Source organism: Anolis sagrei, chromosome 3 (assembly GCF_037176765.1).
Source record: "Anolis sagrei isolate rAnoSag1 chromosome 3, rAnoSag1.mat, whole genome shotgun sequence".
Classification (NCBI taxonomy): Eukaryota; Metazoa; Chordata; class Lepidosauria; order Squamata; family Dactyloidae; genus Anolis; species Anolis sagrei.
In genome coordinates this window covers 129,768,268-129,791,689 of record NC_090023.1, presented here as the reverse complement: position 1 = coordinate 129,791,689, position 23,422 = coordinate 129,768,268, and the positions used below count along the sequence as shown (strand labels likewise).

Sequence of the window (23,422 nt, the reverse complement as noted above, 5' to 3'; positions counted from 1 at the left end):
AGTTGGTATACTAGTGGATAACTAACTAGTTCTGTACTGTGGAAAGCGGGAAGGGAAGATCTTGTGTAGGTTGCCAGGTTACAAGCTAAATATTTCTTATCCAAAATGTTTGAGACAAGGTATTTTGTAATATAGGTATATATGTGCATATGAAGACCATTTTGGAGTATTTGGGAATTATGGATCTGTTTTGTACAATGGTGTAAGCAATGAACCTCTGTATGAGGATGACACCCATATCCTGATCAATAATTACACAGTATCAGTCCTGTATTCTGTCCTCGCAAAGCATAATGAAGGGTGCAACCCCACGTAGCTGGAAGGGTACATTTTCAGTTTCCTAGAATGACAACAATATATGGCAGTGGCTTTCAACTTTTTAATCTCACAACACATTGATACTAAGCTAGTCAAGGCATACTATCAATGTTTAAGGATTAATTTTAAGAAACAAGTCTTGTAATTGTATTTAATGACATTAAGTAAACTCATCAATGTGTTGTTGAAGGCTTTCATGGCTGGAATCAGTCAAGCTTTTGAAGCTTCAAGGCTATCAAGGTAGCCACTTGCAACATTCACACTTGCCTCAAACAGACAAGAGTTTTCTCTCTCATCCTGGATGCACCAGATATATAAACCCCACTTGCCTAGTTTCCAACAGACCTCGCAATCTCTGTGGATGCCTGCCGTAGATGTGGGCGAAATGTCAGGAGAGAATGCTTCTGGAACATGGTCAGAAAATGCACAGAAACCCAGTAAATTCAACTTTATTTATGTCTTGTCTTTATCACTAAACTGCTTTTTATTTCTGATAGACATCAGCTCTTCAGTTTATCTGAGGAGCAAAAGTCTTTTAGCACCTTTTTGTTGGCCTCATAACAGCATTGCCATCTTCACTTGCCTCAGATCTGCACCCATTTCTCCATTTGCAATCTTTGTGAGTCGTGAGGCAACAACAATTGTCAAGCTTGGACAGGATGAACCTCTTTCCTTCATGAAATGAAAGTGATAAGAAAGGAATGAAATTAGTATAGCCTCTTCCTTTTCCTCTCACTCCAAACAGGATGTTGTACTTCATGGGGAAGGAGGAAAAAGAGCTCATTCAGCCACATCAGGTAGTGATGTTTACTGTCACCTTGAGTGAAACAGGTGGGAATTGGGAGAGTGTATGTGGCACATGCAGTGCATGCATGTTGCTGGCTTCTCCACTTCTCAGACAATAGCAGGGGAGCATGGCATCCCATTCAAACTAAGGGGTAGTCACCAAAGGAAGGGGGAGGCCGAAGTAAAGAGAAAAACTTGCTGTAAGATAAGTATGCAACTTTCACAGCACACAAATGTGCCACAGAGGTTTAAAACCACTTAACTAAGCTTTCATTTGATACTGGAGTTATTGGGAAGAATATCTATTAAATCAGAAGGGTTTATTCTTTAATTTACTACACAATATATTGCTTGTCATTCTGTAATTGGATACAGATAATAAATAATGATTGCCCACAAGGCCATAAAAGTTGAGTGCCTAGAGCAGCGTTTCTCAACCTGTGGGTTGGGACCCCTGGGAGGGTTGCGAGTGGGATTTCAGAGGGGTCGCCAAAAACATCAGAAAACACAGTATTTTTTCTTGGTCATGGGAGTTCTGTGTGCCAAGTTTGGTTCAGTTCCATCATTGGTGGAGTTCGGAATGCTCCGAGTTCGGAAAGTTAACTATACATTCAAGCAACTACAACTCCCAAATGACAAAATCTATTCCCGCCCCAACCCCACCAATATTCAAATTTGAGCATATTGAGTATTTGTGTCAAATTCCATCCAGTGATAGAAAAAACACCCTGCTTATTAGATATTTACATTATGATTCATAACAGTAGCAAAATTACAATTATGAAGTAGTAATGAAAAATAATTTTATGGTTGGGAGTCACCACAACATGAGGGAACTGTATTAAGGGGTCGCAGCATTAGGAAGGTTGAGAAACATGTCCCCAATGACGACAAATACTGAAATCTGTACAAAACAGAAACATTTAACACAAGATCAGTTGCTATTTTAAGCCAACATGAGCCCACTTCTTTGGCTATGTCCCAGCAGACATGAAATGTTACACTTTAGAATATAAGTTTAGTATAAATAGAATATCCACTTGCTCTTGTGTTCCTCCTTTGGTGTTGTGCAAGTTAAAAGCCTTTGTTGTTGATGTATATTTATTTTTATATAATGTCCACATTTTATAGGAATAGTAGTGGCACCAGTGCCCCCTTTTCTTAAAAAAAAGCAGACAAATATATCAAGAAAGCAATAGATGTACAAGGGAAAACATTAGAAGTTGATGCAATTCTAACTGCCAGAGATGAAATACACACAAAATGTTCCATATTGAAACTCATCATTTTCTCTCTTTCTGCAGACAAACCAAGGAATTCCCAAAAGATCACATATTTTTGGCACAGAGGCCTTTAATACAATACATGACTAGCATTTTAAAATGTCATTGTATCAGAATACTGGTAAAAATGTTTAAGCACAGGTACAATTTTTTTAAGGAAACTCTAAAACTGTATAAAAAGTTATAGAAGTTTTTTTTTTCTTTAAACATAATTTAAAAGCGGGAAAATCTCTAAAATGGTGTAACAAAATTATTTCCCCAGCTTCTTCTTCTTTTTTTCTGGTTCACGATTTTGGCTTGGAACACTACATCCTGGTACCTAACAGAGAAATAAGAATATAAGACTCAAATATTATGACAATTTAACAATCTGTTGAAAACTTACAAGTGAGCTTCAAAGAATAGGATTAGATCTATTTATATTTCAATGCACAAATGCTATCTTTACTTGTATCAACCAAAACCAAGACCATGCCAGAATCCAAGCTTTGGATAGGGGGTATGTGGCCTTCCAGATCTTGCTGGACTGCAATTTCCATTATTCATCTTTACTGGTTATGGCAGATGGTCAAACATTACATTTGCCACTAGTGCTCTTAGCATAAGGAACGGATGGCACAACACGAAGTGCCGTCCCAAAATGCTCAGGTATAGTCTTCACTCTGAAATGTTTGCACTCAAAGCAAAAAAAATCAGTACAAAAATTGAAGTTTCCATGATGGCTAGGACCCTAGTAGTGTGAAGGTTAGCTCATGTATTGGCAGCCTATGCATCAAAGGCCTCATTGTAAAGGTCTGTAGCAAATGCATGGTTGCCAGTGGGGAAGGACTAGACAGTCAATGTGGTGTTAAGGAACAGAGGTGTGCAGCAAACAGGCCTTTTTCCATCTACGACAAGCGAGGCAACTGGCACCCTACCAGTCATCCATGCCACGGTCACGTCTAGGCTGGACTATTGCAACGCCCTGTATGTTGGCCTTCCAATGTCTACGACCCGAAAGCTTCGTATCGTTCAGAACGCGGCAGCCAGGTTACTCACAAGAACGCCCATGAAATGCCATATAACACCAGTGCTGAAACATTTACATTGGCTTCCAACTGAGTACCGTGGCCTGTATAAGATGTTAGTTCTGACCTTTAAAATTCTTTACAGCCAGGGTCCATCGTACCTTAGGGACTGCCTCTCCTTCTCCAGCCCAACGTGACTTACTCTATATACCGGGTCCTAGAGAAGTGCACTTGGAAAGGACCAGACGCAGGGCTTTTTCTATTTCTGTCCCTGCCTTATGGAATTCCTTGCCGCCCTACATGAGAGCCATGCGTGACTTAGGGCCTTTTACTCAAGCACTTAAGACCTGACTTTTTACTAGAGCATTCGATCACTGTTAATTTTTAATTTTTGTATATATGTATTTTATCTTTTACAATTTAGCTGTAAATCGCCTAGAGCATTCTCGGATGGAGGGTGATTAATAAGTAATTAAATGATGCTGATGCTGATGATGCATTGCTCCTATTCATGTGGTAAGAGTCAGTCAGTTTTTGGAAGCCCTAATAGGTCCCTGGAGTAATCCAGAAATACTTAGGAAACAGACAGGTATTTGCTTGATGAAATGTATTGAAACAATATGTACTGGAATCTCCATGGTGCCCTCCAATAAAACACCTTCCACTCTGATGTTAGATTAAATTCCTCAGCTGTTCCTGACAGGTATCTTACACAGGACTCAAGGTAGATGTTCTAAGCATGTACATACTATATATCACAGGAACCTTCCCTATACACAGACCTACTCTAAAAATATTCCACCGTATTATGACTGGTTGTGTACCAGCAAGTAAGATCCATTGATTTAAAACTGCACTGAACCACCTGTCTCTCTCCTTTTCGTGCCAATGGTATCAGATATTCTGCAACAAATGTCTTTCCTACTCTCAAAATAAAGTGAAAAACCTACGGTCACATGAAAACAGTCTAAATGCCAACTACTTTGATACCACTATGCTGGCCAGAAAACAGAGCAACACCAACATGGCTGCCATACAGTCATCTCACACAGAGTCTCAGGTTACTGATATCTAGCTTTGTGAGAAGGGCATCCAAATAGAAAAAGAAGGAACTCAACCTGCAAATATAAGAAGGCATTCTAACATATGTGACAAATTTTAAGGTTGTACAATGGACAAATTACAAATTTTTATGAATGGGGTAAAATTATTCCTGGTGAAAATAGTCAGGATGAAACTTTATCTTATTACTTCTTAATCTACACATAAATGTAATGGTTGCTCCACTGGACAACTTTCACTAGGTGATTCATCAAAACTTGTATATATGCCTCTTTTTCTATTCCTCTCAACATTTTCAGTCTTCTACCTCAGAACTTTTATGGACATCACATTTAAGAATTCATGATGTTTTTTTTTCTTCAGGAACGTATCACCAAATGTCATATACTGTTTTAGGATCTACTTAAGACTATGACAATGTGTGGACTTTTCCATGCTACAGTATTATTATCAAGCAACTGTTGTCAGCAACCTACCTTTGGCTCTACCAAAGCCATACGTATTTTCTGGTGTTGGATGTTGGAGGCATCTAACATGATGTTCACTGTAACTTTGTCAAACGTATGAAAAGTTATGCCTTCCACAGTAAGAGATGGTATCTAAAAACCAAGGCAATATGACTTAACGAGGCATTTAAAAATTAAATTAAACATGTGCTAATATGTATCGCATATTCTTTATATTAAATGTTCAAAGCCAGAAGCATAGATGCATAGTTAAATATCTCAAGTTTTAACTTTTAAGAAACAAAAAAATATACTAAAGCACACAAAAAAACCTTAGTTTCACACATATACACTTTTGTTTACATAGGATCAACAGAACTGGGATCAACAGAACATAAACAATTTAACATGAACCAAAGCAAACCAATAAAGGATGAGGGGAATGCTGCTAGGGCCGTTGAAGGTGGGATCTGGGGGATGGTGGGCTCTGAACGTAATTTTAATGACATTTTTTTAATTTTAACTTTTGTATCCATCCAAATGTTTAATTGTTTTGAATGCATCATCTTAAAAGTTTTCTTAGGTGTTTATTTGTTCACTGCCTTGAATCCCTATGGGGATTAAAATGGGGTAGTAATACAGGTCATCATCATAGAATCATAGAGTTGAAAGAGATCTCGTGGGTCATCCAGTCCATCCCTCTGTCAAGAAGCAGGAAAAACACATTCAAAGCACCCCTGACAGATGGCCATCCAACCTCTGTTTAAAAGCCGCCAAAGGAGCCTCCACCACACTCTGGGGCAGAGAGTTCCATTGCTAAACAGCTCTCACAGTTAGGAAGTTCATCCTAATGTTCAGGTGGAATCTCCTAATGCATCAAAGCAATCAGATGACTTCTTTCAAACAGATTAGCCAAGAGATGCACAGCATGCTCATATAGCATAAACAAATACTTCAAATGTTTTTTTTTAATCAAAGGTATCTCAAACTAAAAAGAATTTTACATTTGGAGCACAAGAAAGAGATCAGTCAAGGACAGGTGGTTTCCAAACAATTTCTCTGGGTTTTGCTCTCTGTTTCATATTGCCATTTCAGGTAGATTAGACTAGTCTGAATTAGTATAAATCTAAACACCAAACTTGTAAGACATATTTTGAATAGTGCAGTTTCCATGTAAAAAAAAGGTCTACTCCATTAAGTCAAAATGTTTTACCTCATCATTGTACAGTAGTGATGGTTTTGGCTTATCCTTTTCTTCAAAGAAGACAGTGCCTTCTAACCCATATTTGGGGATCAGAACTACAATTGCATTCTTCCTCACAAACAGAATATACGCCTCTTCGTTCACCACGCTCTTGTTTTTGAAAAACAACTAAAAGAAAAAATAAACTTGTAAGAAATTCTCTTCACTTTTCCCACCCACACCATTATCAGTATATTACAAGGTCTCATTATTTTTGTCATAAAGAAAATGAAAGAACAGGATAACAAACCCATATATCTTTAAATCTTAATCAAAATTTGAATATTTGTAACATTCATAATTTTATATTAAAGTCCATCTATACTGCCTTATAATGCAGTTGAAGCTGCATTACACAATTAGTGATGACTCATATAATGCAGTTTCAACATTGTATGAGTTAACTGACCGCATAATGCAGTTCCAAACTGCATTATATGATAATGTAGATGGGGCCTCAGACAACAATATATCCCAAAATGGTGCTCTCCTTGCTGACATACATGGCAAAAGTTAAAAAAAGGCCAACTGTGCAGTTGCACCCAAGCTGCTTTAAATGTCTTTAGCATTAACATGTCCTAACTTTCTGTCAGCTTGGGGGATGCTGGATTGCCTTCCTGTTTGAGCAAGGAACCCCACAGAATCCATGTCCATGCTATTGCTTTAGAGAAATGGTAATGATTTACTAACTGATCTTGAGTCTATCTCCATCCAGGCACAAACTTGATTTCTTTACCACAAAGTCCATACTTAAAATCTGAAGGATAATTGGTTGTTCCTGAAGCTGCCAGTCATGGATGATTACTGAGAATAAATGAAAGTTTTCCTTGCTCGCTATCTCTGGTATAGGGGCCTCTGGGGTGTCCAATGCCCAAGGAGTTAATTCATTTTTGGTTAACTAATTATTGGTTGAATTGACTTGAAATGGTTTGTTCAAGCCTGGATCTTGCTGGCACCAACTGCAGACATGTCTTGCATCCAAGATTCCCTGGTGGTAATAAGTCTGATCTATAATGGCTCCCTTTCCCCAGGCAAAGGGACAGGCAAACTTACTGATTTAAACCAGGAAGGTTTTTCTTAAACCCTCACAAAACTAACATAAAAGTGACTACTCTAAAACAGAGGGCGAGGCAGCCAGATAAAAAGAGCTGGGAATTATACAGTTCCAAGCACCAATATTATTGTCGTCGTTCCCCACCCCCCACCGAATGACAGAACTAAAATATAAAACTATTTTAAAAGTGCTCATTATAATAATACACCCCTAAATATAGTACTACAAAGAACCAGACATTACTACATTCAGTTCTCATATGATTACTGGAACAAAACCGAAAGCCATTCACCTGGGTGTGGAAGGCAACAGATGCTCTCTGTGCATATTGAGCCATTTTGTGCCTGTAATTGAGATTGTTACACAATTCTGCCAATTTATGTTTATCTGTAAGATCAGGGTATGTGCTGTCTGCTCCAATAGCCACAGCCAGCAATCGATGCACTATGATATCAGCATATCTGTAAGGAAAAATGTGCGTCACTGATAAATAAGAGCTCACTCTCCTCTTTTGTCAGGCATCTAAACAGCTGTATTAGATTCGGCCACCGTATTTCATCAGTATCTGACACTCACTTTGTACAAAGAACGGAGAGATAAAAACAGGTAAGAACTTGAAAACATTAGAGGGGCCATCTACTAAATTCTTCTTCTTTGGGAACTGTAAGACAGAGTTCTGCTCACAGAAAAGGACATGAATTGCGTAACATAAAGGGCTGTATTGAAGACAATCTGTAATGTTACAAAGTAATAATTCATGGACACAGGGTAGGCATATACAATGCTCGAATCCAAGCAGTATTTCCACACAAAAAGAAAGTGGCGGAGAGCCTTATTGAAAATTATGGGAAAATACATCATTTTCAATGATGCTTTTAACATAATAAAGAAATAAACTCCTTGTCTACCTCTTAAGATTGTTATTAAATGGGACTATTTGTCCAAATAATATATTTTATTTTATCATGCTATCGGTGGTTTTCACTCTCGTTTCACCTGTACTTCTTAGATGACCAAGAAAAACCCTCCAGTAATAAAGAATACAGCAGTCTATAGCCCTCTTTAGGTTAAGATATACTCAGTTTTGCCAGTATGAAAGTAAAGTTTTATATTTTGAAATTTTACAATATGCTAAATAAAACAATTTTATATGCGACCGTATTTCTTCAATTCTAAGATACCATTGATTGTGAGATACACACCAAAAAGCTACATACACACACACACAAGCACCTCCAATTTAAAGACATACCGTTTTTTTGAGGGGAAAGTGTCTTAGTACTGAACAAATATAGCAACTTAAGTGATGAATGGGAAATTTTATATTGTCGAATAAATAAAATTTGATATGAAAATAGGTATTAGATATGTATTATTCTTTCCCAAAATCTCTGTCCCTCCTTTTAAAAAATGGTCTTTTCACTATAATATAAAAACACCTGAAAGCTTCATATCTCTGTCAGACCACAGGCTGAAAGCAACATATCTTTTATTTTTTAAAACAAACAAAAAAATCAAAACTGAACAGTACCTTCTGATTGGTGAAGTAAAATGTGTATAAATGGGTGTTGCTAAACCATAGTGATGAAAATCATTGTCCATTCCTGAGCAAAAATAGACAGCTTGCATCATGCAGCGGGTTGCCAAAATACGTAGCAAGGTGTTCAGATATGGGAAAGAAGGGGATTCTGCACGATCTAGGGAATCTGCCAGGGCCTTTGCGGAGTCAGTTTTGATTTCTAAATCCTGTGAAAGAGAAAATAGCTTAGAAGTCTGCCATAGTTTACATATGCATTGCTGAATATATGCAGATGCAATCCAGGAATCGGAAGTATTACGTATTTTCAGCTCTTCAGAGGACAGATAGAACCTCAAGGTTATAAAATAACTCCAAAATACACAAAAGTTATAAATCAATTTCAAAATACAGAATGTACCTTAGGAACTCCACAAAGACAAGAGAATCCATATATAGAGCTTGTTTCCAAAAGATACTAAAACCATCTGAACAAACTGTATAGGAAATGGGGGGGGGGGGGGGGGAGAATGCCAAGGGTATGTATTCTTTTGCTATAAAATGCAATTTTTCAATGATGTCATTTGATACATTTTGCTAGTTTTTATCTGTACATAATATTCTACCTTAGCCAACAATGTGCTGCCACCTATAACTTATCTTTCTTTTCTTTTTTGATTTGGTATGTTTTGAAAACAAACTCCGCATCTAGGATCTCTTGGAGCTCAAAGGCTAAGTACAGAAAGAAACAAATGATCACATTACATAAAGAACTTACCTTAGACTTTGCTGCTTTCACAAGGATATCATAATTAGAGGGAGGTGGCGCTGGGTGCTTTCTCAGCAAGGCATGTTCTGAGAATTCATCATAGATCTTTTGTGCTACAGAGATATTAGCAAGCAACATGAACTCCTCAACCATGGAGTTGGTTTCTCTGCCAACAGAAACATTACATTTTAAGTTACCAAATAGCTATTATTAATTTTATTCTTACTCCAAAAGCAACAAGTAAGCAACAAGGAAACCAATCCCCCTCCACACACACACACACACACACACACACACACACACACACAAAATTGGGATGCAAAGATGACAAAAACCATATTTTCTACCTGATTCAAGTTAGGACTTGTACTTGGACTAGTCACATGAAGTACTGAACAACTAGATACATCAACTCTCAACAAAAGGGGGAGCTATTCAAACAACTGGCAGAGAGCACAAGTCAAAATGAACACAGTGGTTGTGCTGGTTATCACAACTTTAAGGAAGAAGAACTGCTGGTAGTTGAAACATCTCTAGAAGCAAAAGGCGAGTTAACTTTCCCCTTTCCCTGATTCCAGTGCAGTGATCTGATGGAAAACACTTTCATAGATGGGAAAACAGTGGACACATTTACAGATTTTTAGAATGCAGTTCATGCAATTTAAGTGGAGATGTTACATGATTCAAAACAAGTCAATGCATTTTTGTTCTGGGAATTGTGTGAACATACTTGAGTTCCTTTGTCTGTAAATCAATAGGATCGTGAGTTTCACTATCCATGTGGAAACGAACTTCAGGTGAAGAAAGTGTTAAAGCCCTAGAAAGTAACACAGGTTAACAAAATAAACATTTTACAGTACATATTTTGAAAAGTATTGATCCTGAAATTGGAAATATAACCTAAGGAAATATTTTTACTGTTATATTTCCAAATATTCATCACATTTGCTAAGGAACTCCCAAGGGGAAAGTAAGAGCATTAGAGAACATTTGCGGACATGTTTTATGGAAAGTGCAGGACACTAACCTAATTCATTTGACCCAGGTGCATGACCCAGAAATATATGAATTAGCCAGGCTCTTGCAATATATAGTAGGAAATGTCTGGAAGATGCATGCTGTCTTCTTAGCACCAAGCTAAGAAACTGAAGAAACTTCACAACAGTAGCTACAAATACCAATTTTTCCAAGCCAACCAGCAGTGTAATGCACGTAGCAGTGGAACTGGCTAAACAAACCATGGGCCAACAACCTTTTGTTGCCTGAAGTTATGGGTTTGTATGTAAAAGTGTTGCCTGATTCATTGTGCCAGTATAGGTCAAGCATCCTTTTTTCCAGAATGCAGAAATCTAAAAACACCTTCAAAGGACTACACATTGCTCACTCTTGAGCTAATCAAAGTAGACATGTGATTCATAGTTTGTTTATTTTGATGTGCCAACTCAATAGAGAACTGGTTCTCCAGTTGGTTTCTTTCCAGCACTCCTCCAGATATTGCTTGGTTGCAACGCCCATCATCCTTCACCACAGGCTATGCTAGCCATTGCTGATGGAAGTTAAATCCCCAACATCTGGAATTCCATGTCATTTCTGCCCATGATTCAGCTGATACTGCTGAAAGGGTTCAGTCTGCTGTTTGTCTGTAAAGTTAGCATTTCTCCAGAGGCAAGTCTGTGATGGCTGAATATATACAGTGACTGAAAACGAAAGCACATCTCACATTTTTTGTTTTCTTTCAGTACAGATGACACTGGCAAATGTTAGCTGGCTGTAAGAGTGAAATATCATGCACAGCATTACAAGAAAACTGAACAATTACCCCTTATCTATCCGGCGCTTCTTAAGTATTTTGGCCAGTTTATTTAATCCACGTAGGCTAAGCGTAATATCATCATTCATGGTGTCAGAATCGATTCTCATTTGTGCCTCAGCATAGGTCAGGGAAGCCTTCAAATGAAAAAAAGGGTATGAGGCACAATAAATATAAAGTGACCATTCTTAAATGCAACTCTTTTGAAAACAGCACAATTCAAACATGCAATTCTGCAAAAAAAAAAAAAACCTGCAAAAACTGTCGCAATTTGCATAGCCACCTGATTTGAGGCACACAATTTATAACACAATATACTAACTTTTCTGATAATCTGAATCCTGCTTTCTTACTACTCTGTTTTTGTGGAAATGATTAATGATTAAACAACATATTTGATATGTCACTTTTATATTTTGGCTTGCAGAGCCTCCTCTTACAACATGTAAATTTAAATAAGGCTGAGATATTATGATAATTTGGCTAGGTTACTGAGGCACTTTAACATATCAACAATTATATAAGTAGTTTACTAAAGTGAGCATGAAATAAAGATCCAAGTAATTCACACCTGGGAAAAAGAGAACATTTGTATATTGTATACCAATTTTTGAATACAGGTTTTTATCTATCATTTTGATTTGCCATTTATCATCTTATAACAGCAAAGACAATAGTAATAACCAATTTGCCCTATTTACTAACTCAGTACATCCAAGCATTAGCAATTGTAAGCACTGCAAATAGATCTCTCAGAAACTGTCACAGAAAAATGTTGTTATGCAGCTATACATGGAAAATATTAAAACACTTTATTTCTTTGGGATTCTTCTCCATCCATCTTCTTAATATTAAATATGGCCCTGTCTTCTGGAATGGAAGTAGGTAGAAATGAAAAAAGAAATGATCATGGGATTTGCCCTTTTTTAAAATTGGAGGAAGATGGGAGATATGGTTTCATTGTTTCTGGCTCTATATTGTACACATTTAAGTGACTGATTGTTACAGCTTTTTTAGAGCTCGCCAAAATTCAAAAAACCATACCTTGGAATTAATGACACTTTTGGTAAATCGTGTCTTCAATACTTCCGCATTATGATTCATTTCCCAAATGCATGAAAATGCAAGCCTAGGAAAAGAGAAGTTACTGATGAAACTTGAAAGCATGTTTTCAGCTGTCCTAGCTTTTAAGGTGTTCTTTCTTGAGCACAAACCATTGCTCTTTGTTCTCACAGGCAACTTATTTCCAAGTGTACCACATCTCATCCCATCCCAGGGAAGCTACAACTCTCTCTCTCTCTCTCTCTCTCTCACACACACACACACACACACACACATACATATATATGGGGTGGGAAAGGAACAGCTCCATTTAATGAACAGAACTGAATCGAAGTAAATGTCTTGGCTAGTAGGGGTTTTTTTTAAGTGAATGCTTACCTGTCAACATTGGATCTCAAGGAACATAAGTTGGAACTAAGCAGCTCTGGAACCATATCTATTCTCTGTAAAAACAAAACAAATAGACATATTGATGCCAACTGTATTACTCCGTAATCCTTTAGCAATACTTTGTTATGGAAATCTTTTACTTCTGACTTCAGCTTCCCTAGGACCAATGTGGTGGATTGCTTTAAATGTTGGGCTATGATTTCTGAGACCAGGGTACAAATCTCCGTTCAGCCATGAAAATCTGCTGGTGACCCTGGGCAAAGTCACACTCTCTCAGCCTCAGAAGAAGACAAAGGCATACACACACACACACACACACACACAAATATTGTCAAGAAAATCCCACTACAGGTTTTCTTGAGCTAGAAAAAGCATGAAGACACATGTCTACAGCTTCCCTTCCCAATGCCATTTGTAGGGCAACCATGATCTATGTCTTCAGTTCAAGTTATTTCAAAGTTAGAATATAGTTTAGGTCTGTGAAGAAAATAAAACGAATTACAACAGAAAAAAAACCCTAGAGATTAGAAAATTTACTTTTTCACACAAATACACAGTTGTCCCCCTTTTTGCAGATTCCTGATCCAGAGCATTTCCTGGTCGAATGAAGTGGCTGACATCTGCAATGTGTACTCCAACCTAGAAAATAAAAGATTATTCAGTATTTCCAAATATACATTTTATAGAAACTCTGGCTATCTTAAGTGATCTGTGAAGTGCTTTTATTATTCTCATACTGGTTACATGTTCTACTCTACCTAAAGTCATTAGAGCTCAGTATTTATGGGTAACTGGTGCAATCTTTGATAAACTGTAGTCCAATACATGCCATCTTAGCAAAAATTCCCGTGGACTTCAATGAGACTAACAGGTAAATAAATACAGATCTTCACCCCATCTCTAAGCTCAAGTTTCCTGTACTTCTCCAGGTTTCAACATTTGCTAATTGTGAAATGGGAGAAGAATGGTGCTCTTCCCTTCCTCCACTCCACCCCCCCCCCACATTGGCCCCAAAAATATTTTATAGAAACACTAAAGCAGTGGTTCTCAATCTGTGGATCCCCAGGTGTTTTGGCCTACAACTCCCAGAAATCCCAGTCTGTTTACCAGCTGTTAAGGATTTTTGGGAGTTGAAAGCCAAGGCAACTGGGGACACACAGGTTGAGAATCACTGCACTAAAGGGTTTCAGCAGTATGGGAGGTTGCAGGAGAAAAAAAGAACAAGCAAGGCAACCATCATACAAAATTGCCCCTGCTGTACTTTGAATTTAACTGATTGAAAAATTGCCAGTTACATAAGACATGGTACAGAATGTGGGCAATGCAGCCACATGAGAAGAAACTATCTACTTCTTAGAGGGTTATGGATGTTATTTTCTACAGCTGGGTTTTTATTCTTCAAACTGAAAACAGAATACAGAATACACAAGAATACACAAGATGTAGCAGACGGTTTTAATATATAAAAGTGTACATTAATGACAATTTCAGAAGACTGTACCTCCAGATTGCCATTTTCCAAGTCCCTGCAGTGCAATGCATCATCAATATCAGTACAGCCAGGAGGATCCACACTGCACACACACAAATATCTCAGGTCTTCTCTAAATTTCATGTCCTGAAAAATTTCCCCAAGTAAAAATTAGTACAAAACTAAGTTTTCACCATTAGCTTTTCCTAATTAAAATAAAACTGACTATTAGAACAAGTAACCATGAAATCTCTGAGGTATAATCTTGTGACACATTAAATTCTTAAGAAAAATAATTTTGGCTTAGGCTGACATGAGCCATTAGGAAAGTATAGCTGTGTGCAACCTTAGTTTAAATGGCCAAACAAGAGAACAGAAACAGTTTACTGGTTCCTCTCCACCTTTGAGGGGGTCCAGTAGATATTCACATTTGCAGGGGTCCTTTGCCCCTAACCTGCAGGAATGTAAAGGGCCAACTGTATAGTACATTAAAAGATGGACCACAAATAAGCACAAGTAATAACACAGTAGATTCAAAAAAAGAGTGGAATCTGATATTTATAAAACTTTTTCCCACTCCTGTCTGCCTTTAATTACATTATATCCCTCAAATAAAGACAGCTTAGCATAGAACATGGGTGGGCAAGCTCATTTTGACTGAGGGCCACATCAGCCTTATGGCTGCTTTCAAAGGGCCATTGAATCTGTCAATAAAGATGGCCAACTATAATTTTTTTTAACATAGTGGTCAGTGTTCTTTAATTTTTATCCAATTTGAGTCTCCAGATGTCACTGAACAACTCCCACCATGCAGACAACCCAACAGCTCTTGTGGCTTTGAGGTTGGGGAAAAGTTAAAGGGCATTTTAATGTCAGACATCATATCCACAAGACTTGTATCTAAAGTTAAATCCCACTCTCCTAACTAAACAGAACAAACTGTACCTTCCAGATGCTACTGTATCATGACTCCTATCTTTAGGCGAAAGATTTATATGATTTGAAGAGAAACCTATCGGCTCTAGTTATGATGTCTAATGATGAGGAATACAGTAGTTGTAGTCAAGCATCTGGATTTGGCCCACAGGCCTAGTGTTTGATTCATGTGATGTAGAAGGGCTGTGAACATCAAGTTTGGGTAGGCAAAAATATTTTTCCGAGAATTCCTTAAACAGATGCTTACAGAATTCTAGTAAAATGTAAAGCAGTTGTTCATTACAAGCTTGAAGTCTGTTTGTAGACTAATTAATTAGGTTTTTTGCATATATTTTATTTTACTTTGTTCTGGTACCTTGTCAGTAATGCTCCAGGGCATCTGAGGAAGGAAGCTGAGAACTGCCTGTGAGAAAGCCTGGTGAGGGACATCATGCTCAAGCAACAGGACTTCAGTCTCGGTTTCTTTGTCCCCAGCGGCTCCAAGATTCTTTACAAAATGACCCTGGAACAAAATATTTCTTAATATTTTGAAACAGAACCACTTTGGGGAAAAATAATATTAAAACTATTAAAAGCAAAGGCCTGTTTGAGTTCCAAACTATGTGCACTAATTTGGGAATAAACCCCAAAAAAACTAAGTTGTTTAGATCCAATATCAGTGATGCTAACAGTAAACTTAATGACTCAGAGCTAACATAGTGAAAATTTCTCACAAACTACATACTCTCAGGCTGTTTTGCTAATCGAGTACAATAAATTACTATGCATGTGGATCAGAACACCTCAGGTTCCATGGTAGGTGGAATTAGAATAGTGACAAATTGACAGGATCTGAGAAATGGCTGTGTCAGCAACACAAAGCCAACTACACCATGCATGCATTTCATGAAAATCATTTGTGCTTTCTCCCATAGCCACTGGATTAGCAAGCTGATTTGCTGACCTTGAGAGACAGCAAAGAACACGTATGTTTTATTTCAAACTTACATGAGGGTATCTTGAACTTCTGGGCCAACCATCAATGGCAACAATTATTCTTTGTCCTTCAAGCGTTGAAGACTGTCTTGTTTCTATTCGAATCCGAGGGATTCTGCGATCAGCTGGTGTAAATAAATGCCGCCTTGACTGGAAAAAGCAGCAGTGTGTTATATTAAAATTAAAATTAAGAATTAAAACCAACAATGAAATTAAGTTTGCAATGAATGTTGTTCTTACCTCTTTAATTTGTGATTTAGAAAGCATTCCACAGTAAGGTCTCCAGTTTCTTTTTATAATTCCCACCACTTTGCCAGTTGGTCGCAACATAGCCTTGCTCACAGACGTCTTTAGCTAGATTTAAAAATGATGTAAAACATCTGCATCTGACTTTGAAAACCAGGCAGCTAATATATGTTCTGCTCTAATCTTAAAATCATCACATCTCATGTCACAGGCTACACTATGACATCACTTAAGCGTAAACCTTGATCACTTATGATTCAATCCAAAGCAAGACCAGATCCATATTTTTAATTGTACTGACAATAAGAACATGAACTTGCTGTAAATGCGATATGTTAAGAATTATGCTTCCATCAGAAAAACAATAAAAACTAAAGAGATAACTTAAAAGAGAGTGGGGACTATTAAAAGAAAACAAGACAAATGGGTAAGATTTCTATGCGTCAAAGTTTCAAGCTAGTACCTTCCAAAGAATATCAGAGAATGAAATAAATATCTCTATGAATTTTTTCTATATTAAGGTGGGAAAACTGTAATGTTAATAAAAGGAATTGAAAATAATTTTACAAATTTTGTGTGTTTTATGTATGCAGTGTGTGTGTGTGTATATATATATATATATATACACACACACACACACTTCATAATCTGGGAATTTTAGTGAGAACCTATCTAAAAGGATTCACCAAACATTTCCAAACATTCAAGTCCATTCCCACAGGTACTAAAACCTAAACAATAAATATTTTAAGAACAATCCTCAGGATGAATTTTCAGCAATGCAGAAAAGTCTGAGGCATTTTTAATCTGATATTCACATCTTCCTTGTAACCAAGTACAAAATGAAACTAGGATGCATGCATAACTAATGGCTGATTTCACTGCACAAATGAGACAAAGAATTGTTGAAGAAGAGAGAAACCTGGCATGTTCATGTCATACACTGCTTTCTTTCTCCTCTTCTTTTTCTTGGTCATCCTCTTCATTTTGACCCTCATCATCAAGTAAGACCACCGAGGATGGTGCAGTCCAGGCATCTTTGGACAAAAGTTCCACTGCTACGATGTCCTCATGCACTGCACGGTTTAGGTTTTTCAATCCCTGTACTATTACCTGTCATCATAATTTTTTAAAAAAAATTAAACATTAATAAAGAAAGATTATGAAATCACATAATAATCTAATAAAAATAGCCAAGAAATTCCTGGCTGTAAACTAAATTAACCACATAGTCTTGAAATGATGCCTTCAAAGAGAGATTGAAGTGAAAGAAGCTTATACAAAATGGCACATGATGAAGTGTTGGAAACAAAAATCAAGCAGTATTCATATATAAGATCTACTGGTGTATCTTACAACATGAACCCAAGAATGCTTATTTAGAAGCCCCATCAATCTTAACATGAATTAGTCACAAGAAAGAATTTTTAGAATTCAAATCATTAGAGATTTAAATAAAAACAAAATGTACACTTAATTCCTGCCACTCTTCCCATCCTGTATTGTTTTCATTTAAAGGGACAAAAATACAGATGATAGCACCCATAGACAAAAAGATACATATTTTATCCAGGAAAGACATTCACAGGCAATCATGCAACAAACCTCTCTCTGGTCTCCATCTCCATGAACCCAAACTGTAGCTTCAAGGTAATTATCTCTGTTAGCTCTGAATGTTCCTTGAAGGTAGAGGCCAGACTTTATACCCTGCTGCAATTTGCTAAGTGGAAGGTGCTCTGAGAAAATGATCCTTCCATTTTCTATTTCATTCTGTAAGAATCATATACACAAACAAAGAAATGGTTAGCTAGGACACTGCTTCTTAAACTGTGGGTCCCAACTACAAATAGGGTCACCTGAACTCAGTGTTAGGGTCCCAAAAAAAAAAAAACAAACTGGCAACAATACATGTTTTCTGAATGTCACCTAGGGCTGTTTTAGACATTTACACAAATCTGTTGTGCAGTGTTTACATTGGAGACTGTAGAAAGTGCCTCAGTTGTACCTTATAAAAAGGAAAATAAGTCTGTTTAGCAAACTTTGCAAATGTTCATTTATTCTCACCAAATGTTTGATTTTTATACTATTTTGTATACCTATACACCCAGGTCACATAAACATTTCTCAGGCCAAAAAGGGTGCTATCTGGAAAAGTTTAAGAAGTAACGTGAACAGACGTTTCAGCTCAGCAGGCAACAATATAGCATTCAACTGTAACTTTATGGGGGGGAAACACAAAATAAGACACATTTTGTAAACCTTCATAACAAATAAAATACAACACACTGGAAAGCCATACTATGTATTATTCATGCTCTAAAAATTTTCACTGAAAAGTAACGTTAAGGAAACATACCCCTTCATCATTCAAGCAAGCAAGTCGATCCACAAGTTCAGGATTAGCTATCAAGCTCTTTATGTACTCTTCACCTACAGAACAATAAAATGAAAATGGCAATCATAAACCATGAATAATAATAACACTTTATTTATCTTCCTCCCTTCTCCCCGAGGGACTCAGAGTGGTTTATAGTATAAACAGATACCGGCAAACATTCAAATGAAGGACATGCACCCTCACTCCACAAACAGACCTGGCACCCCATCCAAACTTCTGAAATCTAGAAAAATTCCTCTCTCAGAAAATCACACACTGGCTACTTTGTTTATTAAAATTGTTTTGCGGTCTAAGCCTGGCGTAAGGTTTATATCTAAAATGCATTTTGTGTCCCTGAAATCTTGGGAGGGTTTGCCATTTGGAGAGCTGGGGAGTATAGTCCATTAAGGTCCAGGGGAGAGATGGCTGACAAATCTAGAGCAGTTCCCCATTAATACCATTACAGTGTTGTTTTGACTATTCTCCTTTCTTTTACTGTCATCAACTGAAACCCTTTCAATCCACAGCCATTTAGCCATTGGACACTCCTTCTTACCAAAATAAAACATAACCTCAGCCAAAGTGTGCAAGCAAGTGTTCTTGCTGAAGGCTAGACTCACATGTGTAAGCAGTTATTCCCTCTTCTACAGCTTTCTCTTTATTTTTTCTGTCATTTGTGAGCAAGATAACTGTAATCTTTTCTTCAGTCTGTAACTTTGCCAGGTGTTCATTGTACCATTTTGCCGCTACTCTGATGGCTCTGTCATTGCGGTCATTTGCATTTTCCCCTTGTTGTTGTTCTATATATGTTTCTCTGGAAATGTAAGGAAAGAAGAACAATTTAGCTACCAATTTTTTAAAAGAAGTTGAAGAATGCCTATAGCATATATATTACTGGAACACAGAATATTAATCTATATTCAATTTTTTTAAATGGCATAGTAAAGCGGTACCTTTTGATCTGCTCACATTTGCATGTTCGAACTGCTAGGTTGGCAAAAGCTGGAGCTTGTGGGAGCTCATCCTGCTCCCCGGATTCGAACCACCGACCTTTCGGTCAGTAAGTTCAGCAGTTCAGCGGGGGCTCCTCATTACAAAAACGTGAAGACAACAATGGAAACCTTCATAAATGTGCATGTCATCCATGCATAGGAGCTATGTTAAAATTCTCTGTATTGCAACAAAGTGAGTGCTAATCTGTTTGTAAGAAAAAGGTACTACATAACAAAGGAGAATACAACTTTACAAACTTACTTATGATGTTCATTAGTGAAGGCATAGAAATGTTTTTCAGGATTAGCTATCACATCTTTTATTCTCTTGTACACCGGTGCACTTCGTTTTCTTACTTCCTGTAAAACTGTCTGAAGAATGATAACATTTCGAATAACAGGATCTTCAAGAATATCAATCTAGAAAGAAAATATACCACATGAAAAAATTATAACACTTACACACTATCAACCAAGATTAGCGATGTACATAATGGACCTTCAGGTATACAATATAGTTCATTGAAGTATAAATTGCTGTTCATATATCTTTATTCTACACATGTGTTTTAAAAGTTTCAATCCATTTTGTCATAGTACAGTACATACACTTACATGAACACACGCATGATATTTAAAAGTTTTCAACCAAGACCCAAATACATACAAAAATGTTTGATCAAACTATTAAGACATTTCAGACAGGTAACTACAGGGAGTTTGTCATAGGAATCTGGAAGGTTATTGTGTTATTGAAAAATAAAAATGAAATTTAAAAACTCTGATGCTCAGTATTGGCAATGTATGCCACTTTTGACCTATCATAGTCGCCCACTCACATCACAACAGAATTAATCAGCTAAATTTAGGTATAATAATATCAGATCAGATAATGAAACAATTTGTTGTGGCTGTTGTTTGTTACCAAGATGTCTGTGACTGATGGTGACCATTTCATTGAGCTTTCTGGGCCTTATATCCATAGGTGATACATTCCTGGACTTATTACATCTTTTTATTTGACACATTGGATATAGTGTAAACATTATTCATGCAGGAATTCAGCTGATTTAAGCCAGTACCTCATTCTAAACATGTGACTTCAATATTGTGTTCACTCCACATTCCCATCGCTACAATTTAATATTAAGATAGTACTTAAATATGCATTTTAAAAACAAAATAAACACAGCTATCCCACATTCACATGACTTGAAGAATACAGATTAGTCGCTTAGCTATGGGAAAATATAGTACAATTCCTCATATCAATAGATACAGTCCCTGGACTTATCAAGGAAACCCACAACTCTGGATAACAGCAAAAGTAATTGAAATGTATGACTTCTGGGGGGAAGCACAGCGTGGAATTGTGTTGGAATGGACCTTTTTTTAAGAAATGGCTGAACCTTTTTTCTGACAGGAAAGTATTAGCCTTTCAAAAGGAAAGAGGAGGCCAGGGGGGGGGGGGGGGGGTTAGGAGCTCTTGAAGAAACAGAACGCTGTCCCTGTTGCTGTTGTTGGAAGTCTTCCAAGTTGTTTCTGACTTATGGATGAACCTAGCATGGGGCTTTCTGGAGATGAACATGTGTTGATTCACCCAAGATCACCCAGTGGGTTTTTATGGATGGCAAGGCAGGGAATCGAACCCTAGTCTCCAGAATCATTGACTACCTTACCGCAGATAAACCACAGGTGATCACATAATGATTTTACAACTGGTAAGAATCATAGAGTTGGAAGAGGTGTCCTGTACCATCCAGTCCAACCCCATTCTGCCAAGAAGCAGGAAAATCACATTCAAAGCACCTCTGAAATATGGCTATTCAGCCTTGTTTAAAAGCCTCAAAAGAAGGCAGAGAGTTCCACTGCTGAACAGCTCTCACAGTTAGGAAGTTCTTCCTCATATCCAGGGCCAATCTCCTTTTCTGTAGTTTAAAGAGTTTCAGAACAAAAACACAAAATTTTTAATATAAATATGTTGGATGGCCAAGCAGGGAATGGAACCCTGGTCTCCTAACCTTTTCTTAGAAAACACTGAACCTCTTTCTGGCCAAAGACAGGAAAGGGTTTACCTTTCCAAAGGAGAAGAGAAAATCTTGAAAAATCAGACTGAGAGCCTTCCAATCCTTTCCAACAGATGATGGCCCAGGCCCCTTCTAGACTGTCATATAAAATCAAGTCAAGCTGGATTATATGGCAGTGTAGACCCATGCAATCCAGTTCAAAGCAGATAATGGGGATTATCTGTTTTGATAATTTGGGGTATATGCTAGATGGGGCCTCATTTTGACACAACTTGAACTGCCCTGGTTCCACACTATGGAAACATGGGAGGCGCTAGACCAGGCATGGGCAAACTTGGGCCCTCCCTCCAGGTGTTTGGGACTTCAACTCCCACAATTCCTAACAGCCGGTAGGCCCAAGTTTGCCCATGCCTGTTAGGAATTGTGGGAGTTGAAGTCCCAAACCCCTGGAGGGAGGGCCCAAGTTTGCCCATGCCTGCACTAGACCAAAGTGCCTTGTGAGGCCGAAGAGGCCTTGTGAAAATACAACTCCCTGGATGCCATACCGCCAAGCCATGGGGCCAAACTCCATTCCTTCCGTCCTGACTGGAAGGATTCGTGTCCTACCTGGTGCAGGAGCAAATTGGTGTCGAGGAGGAGGTAGTGGGGCCCGGGGCAGAGGCTGCTGGCGGCGCCGCTGGGCTGGGCCTCCAGCAGGGCCTGGCGAGGCGGCCCCTTCTCCTGCTCCTCCTCCCGAGGCGCGCAGAGCCCGCACGCGGCCGCCCCGCAGGTGATGTCGTCGCGCAGGTAGTGCTCGCGCACCACCTTCATGACGGCGCCGGCCCGCGTGCGCTTCAGGAACGTGCGCGAGGTCAGCATCCTCGCAATCAACCGACTCACTAGCTGACTGACTGACCGGCTCTCTCTCCCCCTCCCTTCTACTCTCTGAAAGCGAAAGAGACTCCCAGAATGCACTGCGCGGGGTACTGCCCACCAAAGAAAGAGCGCTAGGCCAGAAGGGCAACATAGACCTAAAAATATAGAAGCCCGTCTTCCCTTTGGAAAGCGTTTGGAGAACCGCCTATGTGACGTCCCGAGAGAGCCAGGCCTGACGTTTCCTCTCTATAGGAAGTTAGATTCCTTGGTTGTTCAGGCACCGGGCCTCGTCTTCTCGCCCTTCCATAAGTGATGTTCTTCTGTCCCCTCGCTCTCTATCTCTAGGGTGAAGCGCGCATCCCGGCATGCCGTGCGAAAGGGCGGGAGAATAAGGAAGGGTTCGCAGCACTCTCAGCGGCGTTCGTTCGGTTGCCACGGCGACGGTTCCGTGGAGCATGCGCAGAGGGCTGTTCGGCAGACCCTGAAGTGAGAGGCGAGGCACTCCTATGCTGGGCGCGGGTAAGTGGGCTTCGACACAGGCGACCTTGCAGATGAGAGGCACCCCGCAATTTCTGTTTAGGTCTTACAAACCTTGGTTGGCCCCATTCTCAGCCTTCCTCTTTTTCTACTGCCTCTTGGTGGTTTGAGGCCAGCTTCACCATCTGGCCCTTTTCATTACATATTTGGCACAGGTCATAATTTGATGCAGAAGCTCTGGCTTGTTTTCCTCTCAGGGCCTTTCCAGACAGGCCCTATATCCCAGGTTTTCTGTTTGTTTATTTATTTGTCGTGTCAGG

At 38.5% G+C, this 23,422-nt stretch overlaps 2 protein-coding genes across 3 annotated transcripts in view; one reads left to right on the top strand and one right to left on the bottom strand.

The window, feature by feature from the left end:
* Window positions 1–2,187: 2,187 nt before the first annotated feature.
* DIS3 (DIS3 homolog, exosome endoribonuclease and 3'-5' exoribonuclease) lies at window positions 2,188–22,788 on the bottom strand. The gene is made up of 21 exons (XM_060769412.2): window positions 22,377–22,788; window positions 20,006–20,163; window positions 19,372–19,565; window positions 18,731–18,804; window positions 17,980–18,144; window positions 17,317–17,487; window positions 16,369–16,482; window positions 16,141–16,278; window positions 15,509–15,655; window positions 14,248–14,364; window positions 13,284–13,385; window positions 12,735–12,799; window positions 12,339–12,423; window positions 11,304–11,431; window positions 10,215–10,301; window positions 9,494–9,650; window positions 8,731–8,945; window positions 7,492–7,660; window positions 6,116–6,274; window positions 4,933–5,055; window positions 2,188–2,706 (listed from the first exon to the last, which is right to left on the bottom strand). The coding sequence occupies exons 1-21, from the start codon at window positions 22,626–22,628 to the stop codon at window positions 2,638–2,640; spliced, it is 2,889 nt and encodes a 962-aa protein (XP_060625395.2). The 5' UTR covers window positions 22,629–22,788; the 3' UTR covers window positions 2,188–2,637.
* Window positions 22,789–22,993: 205 nt separating this feature from the next.
* Window positions 22,994–23,422, top strand: part of PIBF1 (progesterone immunomodulatory binding factor 1) — a 109,206-nt gene continuing 108,777 nt past the window's right edge. For both annotated transcript variants that reach the window (XM_060769414.2, XM_060769413.2), the window contains exon 1: window positions 22,994–23,144. The gene's annotated coding sequence lies outside the window, so the exon portion shown is untranslated. The remainder of the gene's footprint in view (window positions 23,145–23,422) is intronic.